Below are 24684 nucleotides of genomic sequence, written 5' to 3' on the forward strand. Positions count from 1 at the left end.
GATAGGAAAGAAAGTACGAGCGCTCCTGGAAAGCCGGCGTCCCTCTCGTCGCATTTACTATCACGCAGCATTGGCTGCGACGCCTACGTTACCATGTCATGGGGATAATCATCTTTCTATAATTCATGAAGAAAATGCTCTGGAGTCATCCCTGCACTCCCTGTCGTAGGGATGTCCTACGCTTTTGTTCGCAGAGATTGCGCTCGCCACGCATCGTACGGCCACAATCTTCATCATTGCTAGCAAGGTATCTTGCGACACAGTCTGTAGCGCATACTTCTGATGAGGCACCTAAACGGGAATCTCTTGCAGGTGGGTGTTTCAGCTGTTTTGAGTTGCGAAAGCCCTATGTACTAATTTCGCAGTCCCCGCTTCCGCTAGATTCAACGAGATCGGAGTCCAACAATTAAGCGACCATGTCTACTCCCAAGTATTTCTGCAGAAAGCAGAACCGCCAGATCCCAGTCTGGTCGCTTTGTCAAAGGAACATCTGTCAAGGCACGATTTACTTGGAAAGTCACAAGATGCCGCGGAGCCAATCGCCTTTGACATGCCCGCCCTTCAAGGGCAATCGCTTGATGAGCATTTCTACAAACTGGGAATGGATGCATCGGAGCCCTATCTCGCCTATTCCAAACAGTACGCCGTGGTGAACTCTCCGGAGAAGCCGCGCAAATGGATAAAACGCAGTGGATGGACAAAGTACAGCAGCGACGGCTCGTGGGAAGCGGTTGATGCACCGAATGAGGCCATGTTGACGTTTGACACCGAAGTCATGTACAAGGAGCATTCTTTTGCTGTTATGGCTTGCGCTGTTAGTCCTACGGCTTGGTATGCTTGGATATCGCCCTGGTTATTAGGAGAGTCGGAAAACCCGGTCCAGCTCGTTCCCCTCGGAGACCCATCGAAGCCGCGAATTGTCGTGGGCCATAATATTGGTTATGATCGCGCTCGCGTTCTTGAGGAGTATGATATGGCCCAGTCTCGCAACTTCTTTCTTGATACCATGTCCCTTCACGTGGCTGTGAATGGTATGTGTTCACAGCAGAGACCTACCTGGATGCGGCACAAGAAGAATAGGGACTTGAGAAACAAGATCGCGAGCGAGAGTAACTCGGTTGAGCTGGCAGCCCTACTAGAAAGTAAGATGCTCAGTGATGAGGAAGAAGAACTTTGGGTAGGAAGGAGCTCGGTGAATTCGCTTCGTGACGTGGCCAAGTTTCATTGCGATGTTACGATTGACAAGGCGCAACGTGACTATTTCGGTGAACTTGACAGAGACGGAATCCTGGGGAAGTTGGAGGAACTGCTCGATTATTGTGCAGCGGATGTTGCCATTACCCACCGAGTGTACAAGAAGGTATTCCCTAACTTCCTTGAAGTCTGCCCGCACCCTGTCAGCTTTGGCGCCCTTCGACATCTCTCTTCGGTAATCTTGCCAGTGAATGAGACTTGGAAGGAGTATATCACCAATGCGGAAGCAACCTATCACCAGCGTCTTGAGGATGTTCAGCGAAAAATGATCGAACTTTGCGAGGAAGCTTTGAAAGTCAAGGATTCTCCGGACATCTATACGAATGATCCCTGGCTGCGGCAGCTGGACTGGTCCGGCCAGGAGGTGAAGATGGTCAAAGGAAAGAAGAAAGGCGACCTTCCGCGACCCGCTGCCAGGCAGAAGAAGCCGGGTATGCCGAAATGGTATAAAGATCTGTTTGCCACCAACACATCAGACATCAACTTGTCTGTGCGTACTCGTATCGCGCCAATACTTCTCAAACTGTCCTGGGACGGTTACCCTTTGACATGGTCTGATAAGTATGGGTGGACTTTCAAAGTCCCGCGCGAGCTTGTCAAGAATTATGAGAACCAGCCTGTCGTTCTGTGTGACATGTCCGAGGAGAAGAACCCCGAATTGCAGAATGACAGAAAACATGTTTACTTCAAACTTCCGCACAAGGATGGGCCTCAAGCACGGTGTACAAACCCTCTAGCGAAAGGGTACATGCAGTACTTTGAACGTGGAACGCTCTCATCCCAGTACGCCCTCGCCAAGGAGGCGCTAGAGATGAATGCATCCTGCTCTTACTGGATCAGTGCTCGTGACCGTATCATGGGCCAAATTGTAGTTTACGAGGACGAAGTGCGAGACCTGGCATCGCGTAGCAAGACAGACCACCGACTCGGGTTCATCTTGCCACAGATCATTCCAATGGGAACCATCACCCGAAGGGCAGTGGAAAACACATGGCTTACAGCCAGTAATGCGAAAGGGAACCGTGTCGGGTCTGAGCTCAAGGCCATGATCAAAGCTCCGCCTGGCTACTCTTTTGTCGGCGCAGATGTCGATTCTCAGGAACTATGGATTGCCAGTCTTGTTGGGGATGCCCAGTTCCAGATCCACGGCGGCAACGCCATCGGGTTTATGACACTGGAAGGATCGAAGGCAGCAGGGACGGATATGCACTCACGCACTGCCCAGATCCTGGGTATCTCACGGAACGATGCCAAGGTCTTTAACTATGGACGTATCTATGGAGCTGGCGTCAAATTCGCCGCTACTTTGCTGCGTCAGTTCAATCCGTCCATGTCAGAAAGGCAGACCCAGGAGGTTGCAACAAAACTATATAAAGAGACGAAGGGTACCCGTACGACTCGTCGTATACTCTGCGAAGGTCCTTTCTGGAGGGGCGGGACCGAGTCGTTCGTCTTCAACAAACTGGAGGAGTTCGCTGAGCAAGAGAGGCCCAGAACACCTACGCTAGGAGCCGGAATCACTGAAGCGCTGATGCGGCGCTTCATCAACAAGGGAAGCTTTATGACATCGAGGATTAACTGGGCTATTCAGTCGTCTGGCGTCGATTATCTCCATCTCTTGATTGTCGCCATGGACTACCTCATTCGTCGCTTCAATATCTCCGCTCGTCTGGCAATCACTGTCCATGACGAAATCAGATATCTAGTCAAAGATGAAGACAAGTATCGAGCTGCACTGGCATTGCAGGTTGCCAATGTGTGGACCCGCGCGATGTTCTCGCAGCAAGTCGGGATTAACGACCTCCCCCAGTCCTGCGCCTACTTCTCAGCCGTGGACATCGACCACGTCCTGCGAAAAGAGGTTGACATGGACTGTGTAACCCCATCCCACCCGTACAAGATTCCCCACGGTGAGAGTCTTGACGTCGCGCAGCTCTTGGACAAGAACGAAAAGGCATTCCTCGATCCCACCATCACCCCCATCTCACCACCCAACCCCCAGCAGTACGAGTACACGCCACGACCGTCAGTCATGTCCGCACTTCAGACTTCTCACCCGGCTTTCATCCGCGCTCAGATCTCGAAGGACGACAACGAACTCCGAGACATAATCAAGGATCTCACTAAACAAAAGTCCACGCTGACACCCCCAAACGCGCGTTCGCCTATTAATCGTGCAAAAGCCTCTGGCTCAGTGGCAGCAGAACCACAAAAAGCCATTCTGATGGACATCGGACCCAGTCTCTATCCTGACTTCAAAAGCCTTCCCCAAGGGAGCCGGTCTCCCCAGGTTAGCTTCAACCGTCAGAATTGGAAACCAAGACCATCTGCCCGAGCTTAGTGGTCATGCATGGGCGTAATTTTCCTTCCCACCCTTCACTATTTTACTGTATATATTAGCTGACTTCGTCGTTCTCTGGGAACGGTATGGCCTTTCTTTTTCATCTCATCTTTTTGGATCTTCTTCTACGAGTTGTATTATGTCGAAAATCGTTCGTGAAGCATTGGGCGGCGTCCAGCGGATTCACGGACTATCATCTATCATCTATGTCAGAGTAATCGAGGTGTCTCTATGGTGGTGTTAATCATGATCTTAAGAACAAGCAATGTAAATATACAAATAATCTCAATAAATCAGTAATCGCTTGTAGCTTTGTTCTCTCAAACCCAAAATAATATCTCTACACTATTCCATTCTTCCTTTCAGTCTCTCCTCCCCGGATCCAGTGTATTCCTCCGACTCATCCCACTCCTATCCTTCCCCCTCAACATAGCATCCCCTTTCTTCCCCAGCACCACCTCCAGCGCCTGCACCAACGCCGTCGAATCATACCGCATCCCAAGGCCCACATCCTCCCCATTAGCGCCAACAATCTTCCTCCCATAAAGCCGCAATGTCTCGATCCCCATCTCCGCAAGCCGATCCTTATCAACACGGGGAGTACCCGGACCATCCAAATGCAGAACATGCGTCACATACGCCGAATACGGGAGTCGTTCCTCCTCCTTCCCCCTGTCTCCATCTTCCACAGCACCAGCACCAGCACTAGCAGAAGGATCCATATTCAACGGACCCCTACCCCGACTCTCCTCTCCAGCTCGGGTAATAGCCTCTACAAAGTCCGAAGCCGTAAACGGCTCATGAGACGGCCCCGTCTCGCGATCCAGAGACCCGTTCAAGATGAGAATCTTATGCCTTGCTGGGCCAGTAGCGATGGCTTGGCCGACACCCCGGAGGATAATAGAGGGAATGATGGAGGTGTACAAAGAGCCGATGCTATATATGATAGCTTGGGCATCGTGGAGAGATTCAATGACGCGGGGGTTAGCGGGCGGTTGAATTTCCTGGCCGTAAGGGTTGATGTACCAGATGCGGGAGATGCGGGAGGGGAGGTCCTGGGTATCTGATTTGCTGAAGGAGATGTTTTTGTGTCGGAGGGTGGGGAGGAAGCCTGGGGGGTGGTCGTCGTCTTCGAAGTAGGGTGGTGTTGGTGTTGATGATGGGTGGTGGAGGGGAGAGTTTTCTGTGCCGTCTGCGAGGAGGGGGCGAGGAGAGCGAAGGGGAATAGCTTCACAGGGATGGGAGATGCTGTTTTGACCTACGATGATAGTTCCGTCGGCCAGAGAGGCGGAGATGTGGTGCGAGAAGTTGGAGTTGATGGCTGGGATGACCCGGACGAGGTCCCAAGGCACGCCGCCGATGCTGCCTAGGAGGTAGATGGCGCTTTCGAAGCTACCGCTGAAAAGGCGGGCTCCGGTGAGGAAGAGATTGCCTACGCTGGCGGAGGTGAATTCGAAGGTGGAGGTTGGGGGACGGGCACGCTTCAGGATCTCCAGGTTTAGGAGGTTGAAGAAGGAACGGATGAGTTCCCGTTTGGCTGGGGTGATGGCGGCCCAGAGGGTGGAGGTGCCATCTACGATGGAGTGCCATTCTGCGTGAGCGAGACTGGCGTCAGCTGGTAGCCGGTGGTTGAAGAGAGCTTTGATGGCTGCTCGTTCAGAGTTGGGAGGCGATTCGGGGATCAGTCGGACGAGGCGGCCTGGTTGGGTTGGTTAGTGATGTGGGATAGGGTGGGCGTTGGTATGTGACTCACTGCGCACATCTCCTATACCAGGGCCGCCAACGATGCGGATTAACTCGGATGAGGAACCCCCATTGTCGCTGATGGGGATGATGTAGCTGAGGGAGCAGTGTTTGCTCCCGCGCACGGCATTGAACACGTCAACGAGGTTATTCGCGGCACTGCCTCCGGAGAAGACCACCAGGCCCCGGTTGGGTGCAGAGGCGGACGACATGGGGAATGATGGTACTAGGACAGAGGTTGAGAGATGTGGACTAGGATCTCAGTGACTACATGCTTGTGTAAAGAAGACACAAATACCTTAAGGCCCCTTAATGCGAATGTAGCACGAGACACTCAAGGATTGCAGGGCAGGTGACAAATGCGGAAGTCCCTGGAGTTTGGCTTATCGCCACGGCCCCGCAAACTAACGGCCACTTTATTATACATGATTGGCTTGACCCTACTATATATATCCCCTATGTCTTACATTTTCTTGGATTATCATTATATTGAAAGAAAACGTGACGCTTATTCGTAGATATCTCACACAGAAGTAGTTACAGTAAGAATGAAATATGCCATTAGATTTACAGATCTGACTTTACATGGGAAAGATGCACCAGAAGAAAAAGTGATTCACGCGTATGCAGCCCAGCCTAAGATGAAGGTCAGTTCCGTTCTCAACCTTGGGAGAGAAGACCAGATCAAACTTACCACAATAGAGAACAGCAAGGTTCTTCTCATCAGTGGCCTGCTGAATCAGTTCGTTGACTGTTGCTGTTACACTCAACGTCTTGCTAAGCTTCTTCGCGACAACCGTCAATGCACGATCAGCCTCGCTGGGCTCATTGGTCGACTGTTGATCGTTGTTGGCCCCAGGGATCACAGGAGGACCTCCATCAGCCTCCTGCGCATCTTGCATTCGCTTCATTCGAAGAGGCGACACCGTCCAACTATACAGCGGGTCGTATCGCAGCACATCGAGAATGGTCATGATGCTATAAGACTCCTCGCGCAAAGCCTCCAGCGTAAACTCGCAACACCGTCGGAATACTCCCTCGGTCTTGCTGATGCCCATGCCGTCGACCAGATCGCGGGTTAATCGAAAAGGAACGACCTCCGGGACGGGCAGAACTCGCCCCTGCTCAAATGCTACACCCAGATCGATATGCACCACTTCACCCGTTCGCTCATCCAATAGAATATTATGGCCGTGTCGGTCCCCGAGTCCTAGAACATGGCCTAGAATGGATATCGCGGCGGTGCTCCGTGTGTAGGCCAACCGTTTGCTGAACCAATCATCGGGGTTATTAAAGTTCTCCATGAAGAAGAACCTCATGACTGGATGGAAGTGCTCAGTGACCTGTCGATATGTTCGCACTCGTTGTTCAAATGATCGAGTCTGAACATCTGCGATATGTTTCCGGGCCATGTTTGGTTTCATGTCCTTCGGAAAGTATCGTTGATGTGCTGGCATCAAGAAATCGTGCAGCGGGATCGTGTGAGGAACAAACTCTATGATGCCTGCATTCGATGTGAGAGGCAGCACTTTGTAGGTGCGAATGCCCAAATTCCGCTGGCGAGTGACCTGATGGTCTTTGAGGAGGCTGCTGACTTGCTCGAAGACTTGTTCCATGATAGCGTCCTGGCGCAAGTCATCGTTTCCTCCTTTGAACTTGAGGGTTGTTAGTCTGATTATCAGCATCAATAGAGGTGAACAGGCTTACCAATTGCTTGTAGCGCGATCCATTGCTAGCAATGGCCGTGACGATTTTTGGCGCGCTAACGCCCGAGGCAATGGTAAACTCGGGGTTATACTTCACCAGCTTCGGGACATCGCTGTAGTCACAGTCAACGCGTATATCGATCTTCATAGTAGGCGGCGGTAGGCGCTGTGTTGCGGCATCCTGCTCGAGCCGTTCTCCGGTTGAAAGCTTTTTCAAGGGAACTTTGGCGCCACTTCTGTACTTGTCGTTTGGTTTTTCGACGGCAAACCGCACATAGCTGATGTTTGCATTATGAACAGCCACCCAGGTTGGTCCCATGCGTTTATCGTTCTTCAAACAATCCACCAGCTTTCCAGCTGCTCTGTTTCGAGACAGGGCTGACTGGTCTTTGCCGCCCTTAGATTTGCTGCTAGCGAATATTTGATACATGCCATGATACGGATGCTCGACACAGATACGAAAGATCAAGGCGAAGAGCATTTTCTGGAACTCATCCGAAACGTCTAACAGGCGGGAGGTAAGTTGGTTCATCAAGGGTGCGAACTTTCGGCTTGGGACTTGGCTGATATACTTGGAAACCGCCATGTTTCCAATTGTGCTGGCAGATTTGTCCAGCCATAATGCACAGAATCGGAGCGCATCGTTGTTAAAGCTTTCACTCTCTTTCAGACAAAGGAGGTAATTCTCCAAGCATTGTTGAAGGAAGGCCTCGCGACTGCGCCGCAGACGCTGATATTCGCGATCATCAAGATCAAACCACTGCTTGGTTTTCGCCCGATGATATTTGAGAGCCTCTTTTTCTTTCCCATGGGCCGATTTCATCATGTCCTCAAGTGCGTGTACCTCCCTTTCTTTACGGTCGCGAAGTTGTTCAATCCGCCTGAAGTCTTCTAGGCCGTCTGGGTTTTGTAATTGCCGGTCGCAGAACATGGCAAAGCCATGGTAGACCCGACCAACATCTGCGCCAAGCGAGCGGGTTTTAAGCTCCTTGACAGCAGCAGACAGGTAATCTTGAACGATAGTATCCGGCTTTTCCAAACGTGCCTCAGCAACGTGATGGCCCTGGTAGATGTTAATGCTGACACCGATGAGGATAACAACTTGTGACATACCAGGGTTACAAGAAGTTCTGCACGGCTTATCGGAATAGCTTGTTTATGCAAATCATTCCGTTCCCTAAGCTGCTGCAGAATTTGGATCGACGCTGCCATCTCTCCTTGATCCCATAGAACATTGGCCAGATCAAACTTCGCGGCACCTTCGATGTTGATACCTAGGGTGCTGCATTTGTGTGCAAGCTTCGAAAGGCATACAGCTGATTTCAAGGAGGCCTGGGAGATACCATGGTCTCGCGCCACTTTGAGTGATTGACGGATAACCTTCACTTCCAGTAATTGAGCGTCCCGATCACTTATGTTGATGGCAGTCTTCAAGAAGTCTTTATTTTTGATCGATGAGAACAAAGCCTCATGACAAGTCAATATCTCGCCAACATCACTAACACTGTATTCGTCAGACCTGAATCCATCACACAGTCATCGTCCCGGAGACCTACCTTGTTGTCTTGAGCCAGGAGTCCCTGTCCACCATGGTTTGCCACTGGCTGTTTACGTCTTCAATTGATGCAGAGCTCAGTACATTACAAACTTCAGTCATTACACCCAAAGTCCGCATCGCTGTGCGCAAGGATGTTGCTGAACGACTAGTGCTGGTCAGTAGATCTAGGCTGGATAAAAGACACTCGTCAATAGAAGCAAAAACATCATTGAGCGTTCCAGATATGTTAAGACTTTGGAAAGCCCGAAATACAGATGCTGAAGGTGAAGGGCTCAATGGGGAGACAGGTATATCCCATCGTCGCAAATCTTTTGCGGTTTGCAGCATGCTTTCAAATGAGCCCGACGTGTCGCGGGAGCTGCCAGAGATGGTGAAAACTGAATTGGCAATGCCTTGAAGATTTGTAGAGTTGAGGGCTTTCAAGACGCCATGGACATTGGCGCTTTCTCCCATTTGTAACTCGCTATCGTAGTGCGCGCTCTGGAACAATAGATTTTTGAACCCCGAGCTTTCGTGCTCGAGTCTATCCATAACAGCTTCCAACGATGAATCCTGCTGGATACCATAGAAAACGTCTGGATCGTCTATTTTGCGGAATATCTCATGCAATATCTCCGGTGCCGCTTCAAATTTTGCAACGGATGAGCGACGTGAGGTAGAGGCTATGCGCGATGCAGAGATTTCCAGGAAGAGCAATCCTGTTTTGGGTAATCGGCACTTATTGGCAGCCGACGATGCTTCTGCGTAGTCAACATCAAGCCACTCGTCTCTTTCCACTATGGTCGACTCCTCTGGTCTCGGCTGGTTCCTGAGATAGAGGATGCAGTTTATCACTAGCCGTGCATGAGGAATAGTCTGGTCATTAACTTGCCGTAGCACTTGTCCGAAAATTTCCGAGATTGTCTTGCGAATGTTTACCTTCCCATCATCTTCCGCCAGCAGGACGTCATGAAGAATGTATGGTAGGATTTGAACTGCTAAGTCAGGTATAACGCACAAGATGGTGCGCAAAGGTCCAATGACTGGATCTTTTGAAGCCGAGTCAGACAAAAACAAACCGACACTGCGAGCGAATCGTCCAACAGGAACATCTGGATCCCAAATAAGGGCAGTTCGGCTTTCTGCCACTGAGGTTGGCATGGGCATTTCCGGGCATTGGTAAGGGCTCCATGTGAAAGCCTTCAAAAGCGTCGAGGGCACTATTCTTCCGCAGGGTTCAAACTCCGGGGTACTCCCAAGATTGCTGACAATGAGTTGAATTGTACGTTCAACAAGCCCGACTTCCAGATGACTGCTATTTTGTAGCATACCGCAAAGTGCCATGAGTATGCTAGCCTTCGAGCGATGAAATGGGCTCGGCAGTGACTGAGATGATTGGACTGCGAAAAGTTTCGGATCTTGTTCTCTTAAGAGGATGTCACTAATTTTGCCTGTAGTAGCGAACGCTCTCCCGATGACTCTAGCTGCCCAAAGCTTGTACTCGGTACCTGGGTCGAACTTTTGCAGGGTTTGGCAAATAGCAACAGCATGTGACATGACAACCTGATCGTCACCAGAGACATTGAGATGGGTTTCAGGGGATTGCTTGCTCTCGGTGCATAACAATGATATGACGTGATCGGCAATTGGGCCACTTAACAGGCTTGTTTTTGAATTTTGGTCTTTGAGGACTTCTAGAAGCAAATCATGTTCCTCCTTACTGCCTTCAGAGCCCTCATTCGCAGGGTTGATGCCCTGAGAAGAAACAACCAGACGTCTGAAGAGCTCATTCTTCTCAGGCTTGAGACCAACGGGTTCATATGTTTTCAGGTAGCTTCCAAACCAATCGAGAAAGAGTTTTATCTTCGCCACGACAGTTTCGACTAGACCAGGCTGAGCTGTTTCTGTCGGAGGAGCAACTAGAAATCGTCTCAGCGACAAGAGTGTAGTGACCGCGATCCCGGCCATGAGGCCCGGGCTTTCACATAGATAAGCCTTCCCGGCTTCTAACAGGTACCAGAAGATACCCAGTGTGTCTTCCGCGCAGAAGATGTCAACCAAGTATGGTCGAAGGGCGTGTATCACCATGTCAAACGGGTAGTCGCTCAGCATCACGGACCCAGCAATGCTCACGAGTATCCTGATTTTTCGGATAACCGAGCAAGCATGTAGAGAGCCAAGGGCGGGATGAATTGATTCTAAGAGCGTTCGACAAACATAAGTTGCCAAGGTGGGTGTCCATATGGTCCCAAGGTCATATCCACTCCGCTTGCAGAGAAACTCAAGCTCGTCCAGGAGATAACGCGCCCTGAAAGAAGGCTGCTGATTTGCAGGCAAAATGATACCAGAAGTACTCTTCTCGCTTATACGTCTTAGGACTGCATGCGGGTCCTCAAAGCCCTCACGCTTCAGAAACGCCCTCTCGATCTGTTCGTATTGATCCAGTGTGCCAAAGAAGATTGCTATCATTTGCGGAAAGTGAGATTCAATCAGAGACACAAATTTGTCGGTCCCCAGTAGCTTCTTCATTCGGTTCTCCACACCTCGTGGTTGGCTTCCCTGTTCAGGAGGAGTACTAATATCCCGTGCTATACTGTATGCCTCTGCCTTGCAAAAAGAGTCCACTACAAGGTGATCAAAAGGCACATTGGTGTAAGCCGAAAGCTTTGCTCCCTCGGTTTCATTTGCGCGCATCATCACCTGCCCGATTATCTCATCCTGGACGTCTATAAGCATCTCTTTGAGACTCTTGTATCCAAAGATGCTGAAAGGCATGCGCATAACGGATTGTTCCTCAGTCCAAGTGTAGATAATTTGGGACGAAAACAGTCGAAAAAGTTGCTTTGCATCTTCAAGGCCAAGTGTTTCTGCAACATCCCGTAGGCAGTTTTCCGCATAGCGGAGTGAGTTTGGGACCTTGGCAGCGGTCTCAAACATATGATAGATGCTTCTCCGGAGCAGAGTGTGCCATCTGGAAGCGAGACGAGCCAAAATAACCAAGCGCAAAGCGATACCTTCATCCCAGTCTGAATCTCGGGGAAGACTGTCCAACACGTCGTCTAGGATCAGATCATGTTCCGTGAGGGAGAACTGACCGAAAAGTGAAGGGATGAGCTCCCCAGCATAGAACTTGGCTACGGCGTCTCCTTCTCGAATAATGGTGAATAGACTCGTTCTAGGTGACGGGCTAGACGAACCGCTTGAATACGTGACGTTTTGAGAAATTAAGTCACTCAGGAGCTGTGTAAACTCGATAAGTACTGATGTGGAGGCCAATTTCTTAGCTAGAAGCACCTCAGTAAACCAAGAGTATATGTCGGTCGCCGAAGCATGAAAATCGTCATCTTCTGAGCCAGTCCACATTTCAACAAAGCTGCCCATCATGCGTAAACAAAGTACGTGAGAGCTTTCGCAGCGCTCCATTTCGTATGATTGCAAGCACTTCTCACCAAGGTCTTCGAGTATTCTTAGCAAAGAATGCCGTTCCACCCCATCGCATACACATGCGCGATATACATGCGGTAAGAAAATCTGCGCTGAGAGAATGTCAACCTCGTCGAAACCGGTCAGATATTCGATAAGATCATCATGGAAGGGATGTTCAGAAGAGACGGAAGAGGCATGTATCCTCTGAAAGATGGATAAGTAGATGGTGATGCTGCGCTGTAAGATTGCAATATCTTGAAGTACGTGCGATGTTTCACGATTTCTACTGAAGATATGCACGAGCTCCGTTGATTGGTCGTAGTTAGTGAGGATAGGATCATCCAAATCCATAGCCTCTTCGCTGCTCAAGAGTAACACTTCTTTCTGCTTTTCCCGGTAGCTTTCCAGTAAATTGGCGAGGGAGGGAACCAGACTGGAGAGAGCATCTATAAGAGCCGGACTGGAACGAGGGAGGAGTGCATTGGGCACAAGTAGGGGAGTCAGAGTCATCAAGCATGCGTGAATAAAGGCGGGTTCTCGAGAAGCGAGGAAAGAACACAGCTTTTCCCAAAGACTTTGATTGTTTTGCTGTATGACAGACACACGGTTTGCAGGTTGCTGAGGGAGACATGCCATATATAATGCAATAGTGACACAAGATGATGTGACTATTTGCACTAGATCTACAGTTATATGGTGTGTTTTGTCTTCAGACAGTGCTTCCCAGGTCTGCAGAAGCCCCTCAACTTTGGTTTGCAGCAGATCAAGGGCGATATTGTCACTGGAGACTTGTCGAGGAAACTTCTCCAGGGACAAAGTCTCCTGCGGCTCCCAGTATTCGGCCAAATCCAACGACCCTTGAAGGTCAAAGATATAGTTTAGGAGCCGTTTGTTCTTGAGATAAAAGTGCCAACCTCTAGCAATGAGTCCTACCGGCCCTATGTAACGGGCCTTGGGTAATGTGAAGGGCCTGTTGGCACATGCAAAGAGCATGTTCAGAAGGTCTAAAGGACGTGCGAACACAGCAACTTGGGCTATCTGTAACCGATCGGCTAGAGAACCTAATGATACAGGTCAGCGAAGATGATATGGACGCAGCTTTGGGAAGAATTTACCGGTTCCCCAAGTTTCCCTCAACCAGGAACAAATTTTGTTGGAGGCATCTGGTACTAAGCCCGGGTTTATTTGCGAGGTGATCCGAAGTAATGTCGCCCAAAATGCCAGTGATGAATCGGAGATGGTTGAGGAGCCATTTGTATTGATTGACGTGAGCATGGAGCTTGTTGCCTGCACGACTATTTGGTAGTCTAGAAGATTACGCTGAAGTATAATGTTCAACAGGTGGCAAGCAGCTCTGGCTGTTGCTTGAGAAAGAGAAACATGGGACGCCATCTCCCATGCGCGCTGCCAGCAATGTTTCAGCGATTGAGAGCTTGCATCAGAGCTACAAGCAATACTATTTGGATGATTTGTGTCAGTCGCAGATTTACCTTGAAAGCTAATTGATTACTCACCTTGCAATCGCTACCATCGTCCAGGAAGCCGTTGTGGCATTATCATCCATTATATGGGGAAGCAATCGCTCGAGCAGAGAGAGTTTTGACTCGGCGGTTGCGTAGCTCCTAGGGAGAAAAGGTATTAGCTGGAGAGCATATAGCCTCCTCATTCCAGAAGACACCGTTGAATCACGAAATATATCTTCTATATGCGAGGCGAGACGCTGCCTTTTGGTTGCAGCCTCTCCGGATGTGGGATACAGTAACGACTGATCGCGTAACTCCTCTGCTAGTTCGAGGAACTTGGCTATAATCCATAGCGTCGTCCAATTGGGTTCAGATCTGGCACCTTCAAAACGCGGCCATGCTGAGTATTCTTGCTGTTGCTCAGAGCCACTGTGGTGGAACATTAATTCATCCAGCTGTAAAATCTCCTTTTCAGAACGTTTGGTATACTCCGTATACAGGGTTTCCAGGAGTTCCTCAATCACACGCGCAATCAACTCCGATGGATCTCTCCGGGTGGCATCAATCAAGATAACCGCACAAAGCATGACAGTGACAAGCATTTCATCTTTCAGACCTAAAAACTTAGTTGCCCAAAAACGTTTCATTGCCGGTACGATGTCCAGAAGCGACGACCTCGCAAGTTCAGATTGATCGAATAAAATCTTCATGACAACTGTGTTTACGCTAGCGAACGCAGCTTGGTGTCCACTCCCAGCGATCATCGACGACCCCACGAACTTTGTGAGCCCATGAAGTACACGCTCGGCTGCTTCTTGAATTGGGGCGCTTGGGCTCCCGACCAAAAGCTGGATACAGACAACAGCTTCCGTGGCCGCGCTGGTGTCACCTTTTGGCTTCTCGCTCGCAGTGGGCATGGGAGTTGATCTGGCCGGTGTGGAGGCCCTGCCTCCAGCAGAGAGATATCCATCCAAGAAGGAAGAATGCCTCTCTCGAATCGTAAGACCCTCCTGATCAGTGTGAGCACTAATACTTTTTAGACAAAAGTCCATGACTTTCTCCCATTCACTAAGAGCAAGATGCTCGAGGTGAGGAGGATGACGCAGGAGCGTGACCAAGCATTTAGCGTAGTCCACACTAAGCAGTTCAAAGAGCGAGTCGCTCCCACGGCCTAGCAGAGTATCGGTAATGTGATCAACGATCGCACGAACGGACTTCGTGCGCAGATTGCGTAGGAAAACATCAACAGCGATTCGAAGGACAGATGCACAGGATGACAAGCGACTTGCAGAAGCTCCCTTGGAATTGGACCGATTGTATTGAGACTTCTCAACCGATACAAACCGGAATAATGACTCAAAGATCTTGTGGCAAGCCTTGTCATTCAGGGAGTTTCTAGATGTATATGAACATGTCAATAGCTGTCCGACTCCACTGCATATACATACGGAGCAGCACGAACACTTTACATACAATTTTGAGTTTCTTCTATTCTTCAGGAGTATATGCTTTAGATCTAGTCTGAGTCAGAACCGCACAGTCAGGGAATCCGGTATATGTGCAGGACAAACCAGCAAGCCCATCTGAGCGCTCTCTGAGCTTCTCCGAAGCCAGAAGCGCAATGGCCCCATCTAAGGTCATGTCGCCCATGATGGATGTGAGGGGATGCACAAGTCAAAGGAGAGCAGAGTAGCTACGTAATTGGCAGTAATGCCATATCCGGTTTGTGGCCGTCTAGAGAATTTCAAGAGATCTCAGGGACACCAGGGGTAAAGCGGGGAAAGAGCCTTTAGAATCATCAATGGCCCAGAAACCATTATCGTTTGGTGTTTTGGATGCTCCGAATCTCCGAAAGTCTTTCTTTCTGTCTGGGGCGCGGCGGGCGGTAAAGTTGATGTGAGCTGAAAGCTCCGCCGCCCGCCTTCAGACCGCCGGAAGTTTGATCGCGTCCTCCGACCTTTTTTGGCCGGGACAAACACATCAGATCTTCCGACTTGCCGGTGCTCCTCGCAGTTCGCGCGCACACCTTTCAAGCATGGAGGAAAGAGATGCTGCAACGGGCCTTCGTGGCCTGTATCAGGATCTCTCTGCTCTTTCAGCTTCGTCCTTTGTGAACATCGAGCGTCTTCGAGTCGAGCTGGAGACTCACATCGATGATTTCAAGAAGCTCCTCGACAAACCTCCAAAGAACAACACAAGTCGCCAGGCGGTCCTCTCCGGTGAGTTTGATGAGCCAAATCGTCATTCATGAATTTTCATCGATGCGCTGACCTTGCAATGTGATATCATAAAGGTAAAATTACCGTCGACGACCTCGAGTACTCAATCAATGAGGAATTTCAACAAGGAGCGTTAATGCTGGCAGATGCACTGAATCTCGATGAATTGCAAGCGGCAATGCTGTTTATGGCGGCACAGGAGGATGCTCACGTCTTGGATCGGCCTCCAGTCATCGCTGCGATCATGCGATTCCACGAGCGCCGACAATTCTTGCTCGACTCTCTACGGCTTATTTTCCAGGAGTCCTTCGAAGTGGAGCGGGAGATGACACAGGTTCTCATGCAGGAAATGCTGGCTTTCGTGGTGGAAATAAAGGATGGGCCTTTGCGGAATGCGTCACTATATACACGCAAATGCATGAAGTCGATGGAAGACATTGAGAACTGGCTTGTCCTCCTCAACGAGCAAACCCAGAAAGCGTCCATTGTTGGTCAGTCAGCGGAATACGACATTGTGGAGGCCCTCGAATACCAACGCAGCAGCTTACAGCAACAACACGAATCCCTCGGTGCTGTGCTATGCTACCTATTCAAAGGCCCTTACACCAGTTCGGAGGACCTCCGCTTACTTCTAGACCACCTTCGGAAGCTCGAACGTTTCGATGGACTCCTTATTCACTACCTTCCTTGCATAATTGCGTCTTTTGTCCAGCATGGGTCTCCGGAAAGCTCTAGTTCCTATAGGGATGCTAGGAGCCTGCATACAGCGATCACTTCCTCCAAAGACGTTCAGCCTTGGAAGATCCCCACGTTCCACTCTGCCGTCATCGCACTATGGCTCGCTGTCTACAGTGGGTGGGATTTCGATGGGCCTGCATCTCCTCTCCAAGGTGTGGACTTGGAAAAAGATTCAGAAGAGCGCACAAAGATGTTCATGACTGCTCTGGATGATGGAGGCCTCGAACTCATCCTTGCCGTCTGTTATGGGGTGAATGATGAAGAATGGGCTGATCCGGCTCGTAGTGAACTGGTCACATTATTATTGAAAGAAAGCGCGTCGGCAACACTTGAAACTGATAGTTGCTCGGACTTCTTAAAGGTTCTTCTAATGGAGAATTTCGAGGCTTTTGCCGAGGCATGCATAGCGAACATGCCCGATGCGGTGCGAATGTTGAAGACGGAAGAGGATTCGCAAAGACTAGATCATCTTACTGCTTTGCGAGACGGCTTGACTTCAAGCCTCCATAGTGGCCCGGTAGAGGCCCGAACACATCTTGAGTCGTTCTTAATGATCATGGCATTCGCGTTCGAGCATCGGCCAGACTCCGCACAGGAATTCTGGGCTGATCCAGATGGTAACCTTTATGGCTTCCTCCAATGGGCATCGAAACGACAAACTGTTCCCAGGGTCAGCGCTTTCTGCGAGTTGCTGTGCTCCATCTCCGTAGGCGAGGATAATGCCACTGCCGCCCATCGGTTTTTGTCTGAAGAGGACAAGTTCATGTCCGCGAAATTCAAAAGATCTACGTCTATGAACTGGTCACAGATGTTCGCCGAGCTTCAACTGTACGCGACGAGAGTTACTGAAAAGCCGTCTACCTCGCAGGCAATCCTGCGGTCAAGGAAACTCGACCCGGCTGATATGAGCGAGCCGGAGAGTCCAGTTATGTTGACATGCTACCTGAGGCTGCTAGAGCATCTGAGTAAGCAGACTGCTACGATACGAGACTGGCTGCTTCATCACCCTACGTTTAATGTCGTTGGTACGCTGTTGACGCTTTGCAGTGGGCCCATCCCTACGCATCTGCGAGCAAATGTCTTTGCAGCACTTGCGGCCCTAATGACAGATAGAACTTCTCACAATGGGAACGAAATGTGGCTTGCTATCGACCAGTGGATTTCCGGGGGTTCTATGAGTGCTTCCAACCTAGGGAAAGTCCCGGTCGTTTCCAACCTAGGGAAAGTCCCGGTCGTTTCCAACCCGCTTGTGTGGCATGAGCAACAGGCCTTCCAAAGGATTGGCGAGAGTTTCGACCAAGCCAATGCCTTCGTTCGTCTCGTTTATTCGCTCATCTCCCCTGCTCTCGATTCAGCTGATTTTCACCTCTCCTTGCCGTTCCCCGAGAGCCTGGGTTCGTCCTATCGGATGCCAGGCATTGAACCTTACATAGACTTTGTCATGGGTCAGGCTCTTTCCAGGAAAATTCCAGATCTGAACGAACGGCAGACTCGCCTCTTGACTTACAACTGCCTGGACTTTATTGTGACATGTCTGCAATCTTTCAACGAAAGCCTGGTCTCCGTTCTCAGCCAGCCTACGATATCCACTGATAGTGTTATCAAGCAATCGACATTCGTCACCTACATTCGTCTTCATCCCTTTGCACGAGTCACGGAGTGGCTTTTCAATGAGGACGTGATCAAAGCTATCTTTGCTACTGCCCATCAAGATGTTAATGAGGTTGCAAAGGCCTCATCAGACTCCGTCCTCGTCCAGTCCTTGCTCCGGAGCTTGGAAGTCATGGACATGATGATCGACCTTCAATCGACATATTTCAATATTGTGAGGCCGGCAATCAAGGCCCAGACCGGCACAAGCAGAACAAATGTGGCGAACTCTGCGCTGTCAGCTTTTGAGGATAGCATACTCAACAACCTGTCCATAATCCCTGCGTTGTGTCTTTACTGCAGCACCGGGCACCAGCAACTCACCGTCACGTCAATGGCGTTGCTGGAGAAGCTATCCAGCTCGAGAAAGCTGAACAAGATCACGTCTCCGGAGTTGTCTAAGTGGCGTTCACCGAACAAGATCGTCGAAGTTCTTAGTGCTGAGGTAGATCTCAACAGTGTGTCGCGTCCTCTTGTGTCTCAGATGCAACCCGAGTCAAGAGAGATAGAATCTGGCCCACAGTCGCCGGGATATATTATCAGGGAAAGCCTCCTGGCACTTCTCAACAGCTGTCTCAGCACGATTAATGACCGACCTACGATAGCTCACCTGCTCCTTGGGTTTAACAGCATCGGTAACATACTTGACATTGCTCCCGACAGCCTGTTTGCTGATAAGATGTCTCTGCTCCATGCTGTCATCGGATTCTTGCAAAACTACCCTGACGAGCTGGATGGTAATATTCTCCCATGGCTGGTGCATGTCAAGCGCATGGCCTTTGGAGTATTGAAACACCTTTGGTCTTCTAAACTTTCTTCCTACTTCACACTCGCCGAGATGCGTGGCAGCCGCTTCCTTCTCAGTATGTTTGCGAGTCAGCCGATCATAGGGCCAAACACACCCTGGGATGGATTTCTGATCGGCACGCCTGAGTTCTGGCTCTCTGAGTCAACGGCTGGTCTTGCAGAGTTCCTTCTCTACAGAAGCTATTTGTTCGACTACGCTGCTACAGAAATTCGCTCGGCTACAAAGCTCGGGTCTCCGACTCTTCAAGCTGAAATAATATCAACTCTATTTGGTAACTCTGTTTCGGAGACTGGGGAGACCATTGTGAATCCTTCCATCTTCGATATGTTCGATTTCGCAGACCTGGACACTCAACATCAATTGCAACCACCGGCTCTAAATTTCCTTGATGGTCTCGAATTTGACCTCTGTGCGCGACCGGAAACGGACAGTTCTCCGATTGTGTACAACTTGGACGAGATAGTGGAACTCGTCCAGGTTAGGAAGGAAGAATTGTCATTGAGTGGGCATCTACGACCTCAGGACGAGGAGCTATTCCAGGCCGAGTCCGAAAGTCTGATATTATTCGTACGGTCCACAAACCAAGCAAGCCAGATCGCGTTCAATCGTTATTTGGCTCTACGGTCTTGGACCCAGCTCATCACCACGATGCTCACTTGTTCTGGAATTGAAGGCGGAAGGAGAGCTACCTTCATCCTGCATTCGCTCCAGTTGATCCTCCCCAAGCTAGAAATTGCTATTGAAGAAGACCTACCGGAAGGCTTAGAACTGGCACGACTGGCTGAGACCTTGGTTAGTAGGCTGGAATCTCCGAAGCCCGGTTCGGGTATTCCCCGCAGGAGTGGCGACGTTCTCGATGAAAAGCTTCATCAATTATTCCAAGTCTGCGTCAGAGGTGTGAACTTAGCAAACGGGAATGTGAGCATCAGGGAGACCTTTTACAACACCTGCGCACACTATGTCGCTGGTATTATCTCAACAGAGCCCGTGCATCAAAGTATGAGGCTTCAGAGCCAACAAGTGATCAAAGCTGCAGGCCATGCCCTGATTGAGGCCGTCTGCGATGATGCGTATGCTGGCCAGGAGACATGCCGAGTATCTGCCCTTTTGCTTTTGAATTTATTGGCTGCTCTGGATAGGCAAGCGGATGGACTGTTGGCCGATTCTATCTCCCAATCCAACTACCTGAGCCTCTTCTTGGACTCCATCAGGTCGCTACCTATCGAATTGAGGAACGCCCAGGCCAGTGGTAAGCAATCGCGAAAGAATAAAATATACGGGGAAAACCGCATGTCTGACCGCTTTATACAGATACACCTTTGCTATTGTCCTACTACCAGTCGCTCTTGTCTCTCCTCCAGGAGCTTTGCCAGACCAAGAATGGTGCGACGTATGTCCTGAAAACTGGCCTGTTCCAGGCAGTACGGGACTCGCAGCTATTTGCAGCCGACCCAGATCTCGGTATCGGTTAGTGAAATTACTCCCAAGCCAACGTTAAATTAATAGTCCTAACAGAAATAGATATCGATAACCCAGATGCTCTTCGGAAATACTATGACCTGCTTGACTCGGTTCTCCGAGTTGTTGTCGCCGCTGTTTTCTCGCGAGGGCTGCACAACGAGCAGATGCTGGAGCAGACTCGAATCTTCCTTGCCGAGAACAGACAAAGCATGGTTGGCATTTTCAAAAGATTTGCCAAGCTTGGAGGTGCAGGTGCCGCAGATCACCATGATGCACTGCGGAAACTCACCAAGTCATATCTGGCACTTATCACGGCCACGGATTTTCTGGAGGTATGCTTCGTCAGCCTTTTATTTATTACATCACGCATGCTAACTTAAACTTTGCAGTTCGAAGATCAGGAAGTAAAAGAGCAGACGGGAATGAAGTTCTTTACGTGAGATTTGTTTTCAGCTAGAGGGGGATATAGGGGGGGGGGGGCACAAGGCATGGAGTAAACTGGTGGGAACGATGTATATTGAAGTGTGTTTAGTCAAAGACTTGGATGATCTTTGCTATTCAGCCCACAAAACCCTTTGTGGCGAAGCAGCATATGTGATTTTGGAGCGCTTTTAATGATCGCACGTTTGTAACAAGCGCATTCACATGATTTCATCTGTAATACTAGCCCGCTGTACATGTACTCAGTAAGGTATTATTACTCTAGGTAGTACTAGAGGAAATAAACCTAAAGGGGACCCCCGTCCAATCATGCGACAAATCGGAAAGGCGGACGTATTATCTTATCTCCGGCTTCTTGGGCGCCCGCGGGCAACCACCAGCTCAACTCACCTTGTCGTGCCCTTCCAAGCTCCAGCTCAAACCCAACCTTGACGACGCACCCTGCCCTATTACCGTCACTGTCTTGCTGTCACCAATATCCCCTCCACGGTTGACGAGCTTACCATGTTTAATAGGATCTACATACTATTTGGATCCTTCCAACGCTGAGCGCTTCTCTCTCAACCTCACCTCCTCTCCTCGGACGAAGCCGGGTAGATGCAGCAGAACTCGAGAGGCACCACCGAGCAGAGGAGCGGTAAGCGCAAGTCTATCGGTAAGAGGAAGCTCTCTGATCAAGAGGAGACATTGCAACAACCCCAGCAGCAGCAAGCGAACATTTCGGAATTCCTCTCTCGGAACCATACGACACCCGCCAGAGGTCATCACCAACAGACGTCCCCGACGAGCAAGCGTCTACGACTATCGCCACCCTCATCGAACTCTGTCCCTTCGGCTTACTCGCGAGATCGCAGCGCTTCCGACAGGATGTACAATTTCGCAAATGCAGAGTCCAGGCCTGGCGCGCCGATGGGACAGAGTGCGAGCGGGGCCGATCTTCCTAATACTACCACCAAACCTCGCACCTTCAACGCAACGTCGCGCCAAAACAATTTCACTCCCCACACTGGAGCAAAGCGGTTGGTTGTGAAGAATCTCCGCACGGGATCACGGTTGAATCAGGAATCATACTTCGAGAAGATATGGGGCCAACTTGATGCAGCGCTGTCAGCGATTTTTGGTGGTGGAAAGCCCGAAATATCGCTCGAGGAGCTTTACAAGGGTGCCGAAAATGTATGTCGCCAAGGTCGAGCTGCAGTTCTAGCCAAACGGCTCCAAGATCGGTGTCGAGAACATGTGTCTGGAAAATTACGCGATAAAATGGTGGCAAAGGCTGCAGATGGGAGCAACGTCGATACATTGCGGGCGGTTGTTGAAGCATGGTCGCAGTGGCAGTCAAAGCTGGTATGGATATCCTCCGGATACAGTTGGATTCTGAGGAGATACTGACTCTATAGTAGGTTACCGTGCGCTGGATATTCTACTACCTCGACCAGTCATTCCTCCTCCATTCCAAAGAATTCCCCATGATACGTGAGATGGGCTTAATTCAATTCCGGCAGCACATTTTTTCCGATGCAGTATTACAGCCGAAGATTCTACAGGGCGCTTGTGACCTTGTTGAGGCGGACCGTGGCGAAGAACAAGGCGTGGTGGCAGACTCGTTATTACTTCGAAATACAATTGAACTTTTCCACGGCCTTGACATCTATACGACTGGCTTTGAACCACTATTGATATCGGAATCCAAGAAATACTTCTCTTCATGGGCCCAGCGAGAAGCAACAGGGTATTTGGCTACTTTTGCGGAGAACAGCCACCGTCTGATTGAGCGCGAAGTGACTCGATGTGAGCTGTTTTCGCTGAATAGGAGCACCAAGCAGATGTTATCAGAGCTCCTGGATCGAGCCTTGGTAACAGAGCAAGAAGATGTTCTGCTCAACCAGCCTGATATACTAGGCCTACTGCGTGCAGGGAACAAGGTTGCCTTAGAAAGGCTTTACTTACTCCTGCAACGGAAGGACCTCGGTGCGAAGTTGAAGACCGCTTTCAGTGGTTATATCATTGAGGAGGGCTCTGGGATCGTCTTCGACGAGGATAAAGAAGCAGACATGGTGGCTCATCTATTAGAGTTCAAGCAGCAACTTGACGATATCTGGGTTCATTCTTTCCACCGGAATGAGGAGTTGGGCCATACACTCCGCGAAGCCTTCGAGACGTTCATCAATAAAGGAAGAAAGTCGGAAGCTACTGGAGGTACTGACAACCCCAAGACTGGAGAGATGATTGCCAAGTACGTGGACCGGCTCCTCAAGGGCGGGTGGAAGCTCGCACCTGCACGCAAGGCGGAGGACATGCCACTTGCCGATGAAGACGCCGAAATCGACAGGCAACTGGATCAGGTCTTGGACCTGTTCCGTTTTGTCCATGGCAAAGCAGTTTTCGAGGCCTTCTACAAGAATGATCTCGCTCGTCGGTTGCTGATGGGCAGGAGCGCCAGCGACGATGCGGAAAAGAGTATGCTGGCAAGACTCAAGACAGGTTTGTACAATTCTTGTCCATTTTTCATCCTCAACTCGTTACTAATATTGCGGATTAGAATGTGGGTCAAGCTTCACGCATAATCTGGAGTCGATGTTTAAAGATATGGATGTTGCGCGCGATGAGATGTCGGCATACAGCTCAATACAGCGCGAACGGCGGGACCGTCTACCGGTGGATTTGAACGTCAGCGTGCTTTCTGCATCAGCATGGCCAACATATCCCGATGTTCAGGTGCGGATACCGCCAGAAATTGCGACTGCTGTCGACGATTTCGAAAAGTTCTACAACACCAAATACAACGGGCGCAAGCTCAACTGGAAGCACCAATTGGCACATTGTCAGCTACGCGCAAGATTTCCCAAGGGAGACAAGGAACTGGTGGTCAGCTCCTTCCAGGCGATCGTTCTGTTGCTCTTCAACGATATTCCGGAGGGTGGAAGTCTCGGGTATTCACAGATACAGGAGGCGACCATGTTATGTAAGTTGCACTGCCTCTCTACCCCCAAACCTACGCAAGTTGGGCCTCTACTGACATGTATCGATGCACAGCTGATCAAGAATTGAAAAGAACGCTGCAATCGCTCGCATGTGCGAAATACCGTGTTCTAAGCAAGAAGCCGAAGGGCCGGGATGTGAATACAACAGACGAGTTTTCGTACAACGCGGCATTCACCGACCCGAAGATGCGGATTAAGATCAACCAAATTCAGCTGAAAGAGACGAAGGAAGAGAACAAGACCACGCACGAGCGGGTGGCTGCCGATCGTCATTATGAGACACAAGCGGCGATTGTGCGAATCATGAAGAGTCGCAAGACGATCACGCACGCAGAACTCGTGGCTGAGGTTATCAAGGCAACCCGAAGTCGCGGAGTGTTAGAGCCGGCGGATATCAAGAAGAATATTGAGAAGTGAGTTCTTCCGATCCTAACACCAGCATAAGGTATATCATAGCTGACGCAATCGTGTGCAGACTGATTGAGAAAGACTACATGGAGCGCGAGGAAGGAAACCGGTACCAATATGTGGCCTAGAAGTTTGCAGTGGTGCTATGTTTGGTGCAAAGCATTGGGGCTCGACGATGTGGTACTTCGTACGGTGTTGATTGACAGCTCAGAGACCGTCAGAACGAAATGGCATGATAAAGAATGCACTAATACAGTCATGTGTCCATTCTGCTTAAGGACCTTCCCTCCTAGGCACAGTCGCAGCTAGCTAGCCGTGTAGATACAGGGAGTAGTCGTGGCCTTTTCGGGCGCTTTCTGCTAGCAGCGACGGTCGACACAGCAGTAGTAGTAGGTGGGGTGACCGGAATGTCGGGAGAGAAGAGAATGGGGTATCAACTCTCCCAAGTAAAATCTAGTACGAAGTAGACTAGACTAGACTAGCAGCAGATTAATCCCTGGCATGGTTG

General features: G+C 50.1%; 4 protein-coding genes across 4 annotated transcripts; 2 read left to right on the forward strand and 2 right to left on the reverse strand.

Moving 5' to 3' along the window:
- The first annotated feature begins 22 nt into the window (after nt 1-22).
- BO87DRAFT_119022 (DNA-directed DNA polymerase gamma MIP1) lies at nt 23-3904 on the forward strand. Its single transcript, XM_025617935.1, has 2 exons — nt 23-312; nt 366-3904. Exons 1-2 carry the CDS (start codon nt 126-128, stop codon nt 3593-3595), a joined length of 3417 nt encoding a protein of 1138 aa, XP_025477189.1. The 5' UTR covers nt 23-125; the 3' UTR covers nt 3596-3904.
- Nucleotides 3840-5643, reverse strand: BO87DRAFT_378733 (gluconeogenesis factor YvcK family protein). The gene is made up of 2 exons (XM_025623863.1): nt 5349-5643; nt 3840-5294 (listed from the first exon to the last, which is right to left on the reverse strand). Exons 1-2 carry the CDS (start codon nt 5548-5550, stop codon nt 3958-3960), a joined length of 1539 nt encoding a protein of 512 aa, XP_025477190.1. The 5' UTR covers nt 5551-5643; the 3' UTR covers nt 3840-3957.
- A 258-nt stretch (nt 5644-5901) lies between these two features.
- Nucleotides 5902-15271, reverse strand: atmA (DNA-binding protein kinase TEL1). Its single transcript, XM_025629068.1, has 9 exons — nt 15042-15271; nt 14944-14986; nt 13522-14865; nt 13123-13463; nt 8601-13068; nt 8158-8548; nt 7046-8107; nt 6033-6993; nt 5902-5974 (listed from the first exon to the last, which is right to left on the reverse strand). Exons 1-9 carry the CDS (start codon nt 15118-15120, stop codon nt 5955-5957), a joined length of 8709 nt encoding a protein of 2902 aa, XP_025477191.1. The 5' UTR covers nt 15121-15271; the 3' UTR covers nt 5902-5954.
- Nucleotides 15272-15444: 173 nt separating this feature from the next.
- Nucleotides 15445-24566, forward strand: BO87DRAFT_339863 (cullin-4B). The gene is made up of 9 exons (XM_025620644.1): nt 15445-15689; nt 15764-20134; nt 20197-20352; nt 20407-20678; nt 21394-22131; nt 22188-23268; nt 23327-23749; nt 23821-24181; nt 24244-24566. The coding sequence occupies exons 1-9, from the start codon at nt 15506-15508 to the stop codon at nt 24302-24304; spliced, it is 7647 nt and encodes a 2548-aa protein (XP_025477192.1). The 5' UTR covers nt 15445-15505; the 3' UTR covers nt 24305-24566.
- Nucleotides 24567-24684: the final 118 nt, after the last annotated feature.

The sequence above is a fragment of the Aspergillus neoniger genome (genome assembly GCF_003184625.1).
Source record: "Aspergillus neoniger CBS 115656 unplaced genomic scaffold BO87scaffold_27, whole genome shotgun sequence".
Lineage (NCBI taxonomy): Eukaryota > Fungi > Ascomycota > Eurotiomycetes > Eurotiales > Aspergillaceae > Aspergillus > Aspergillus neoniger.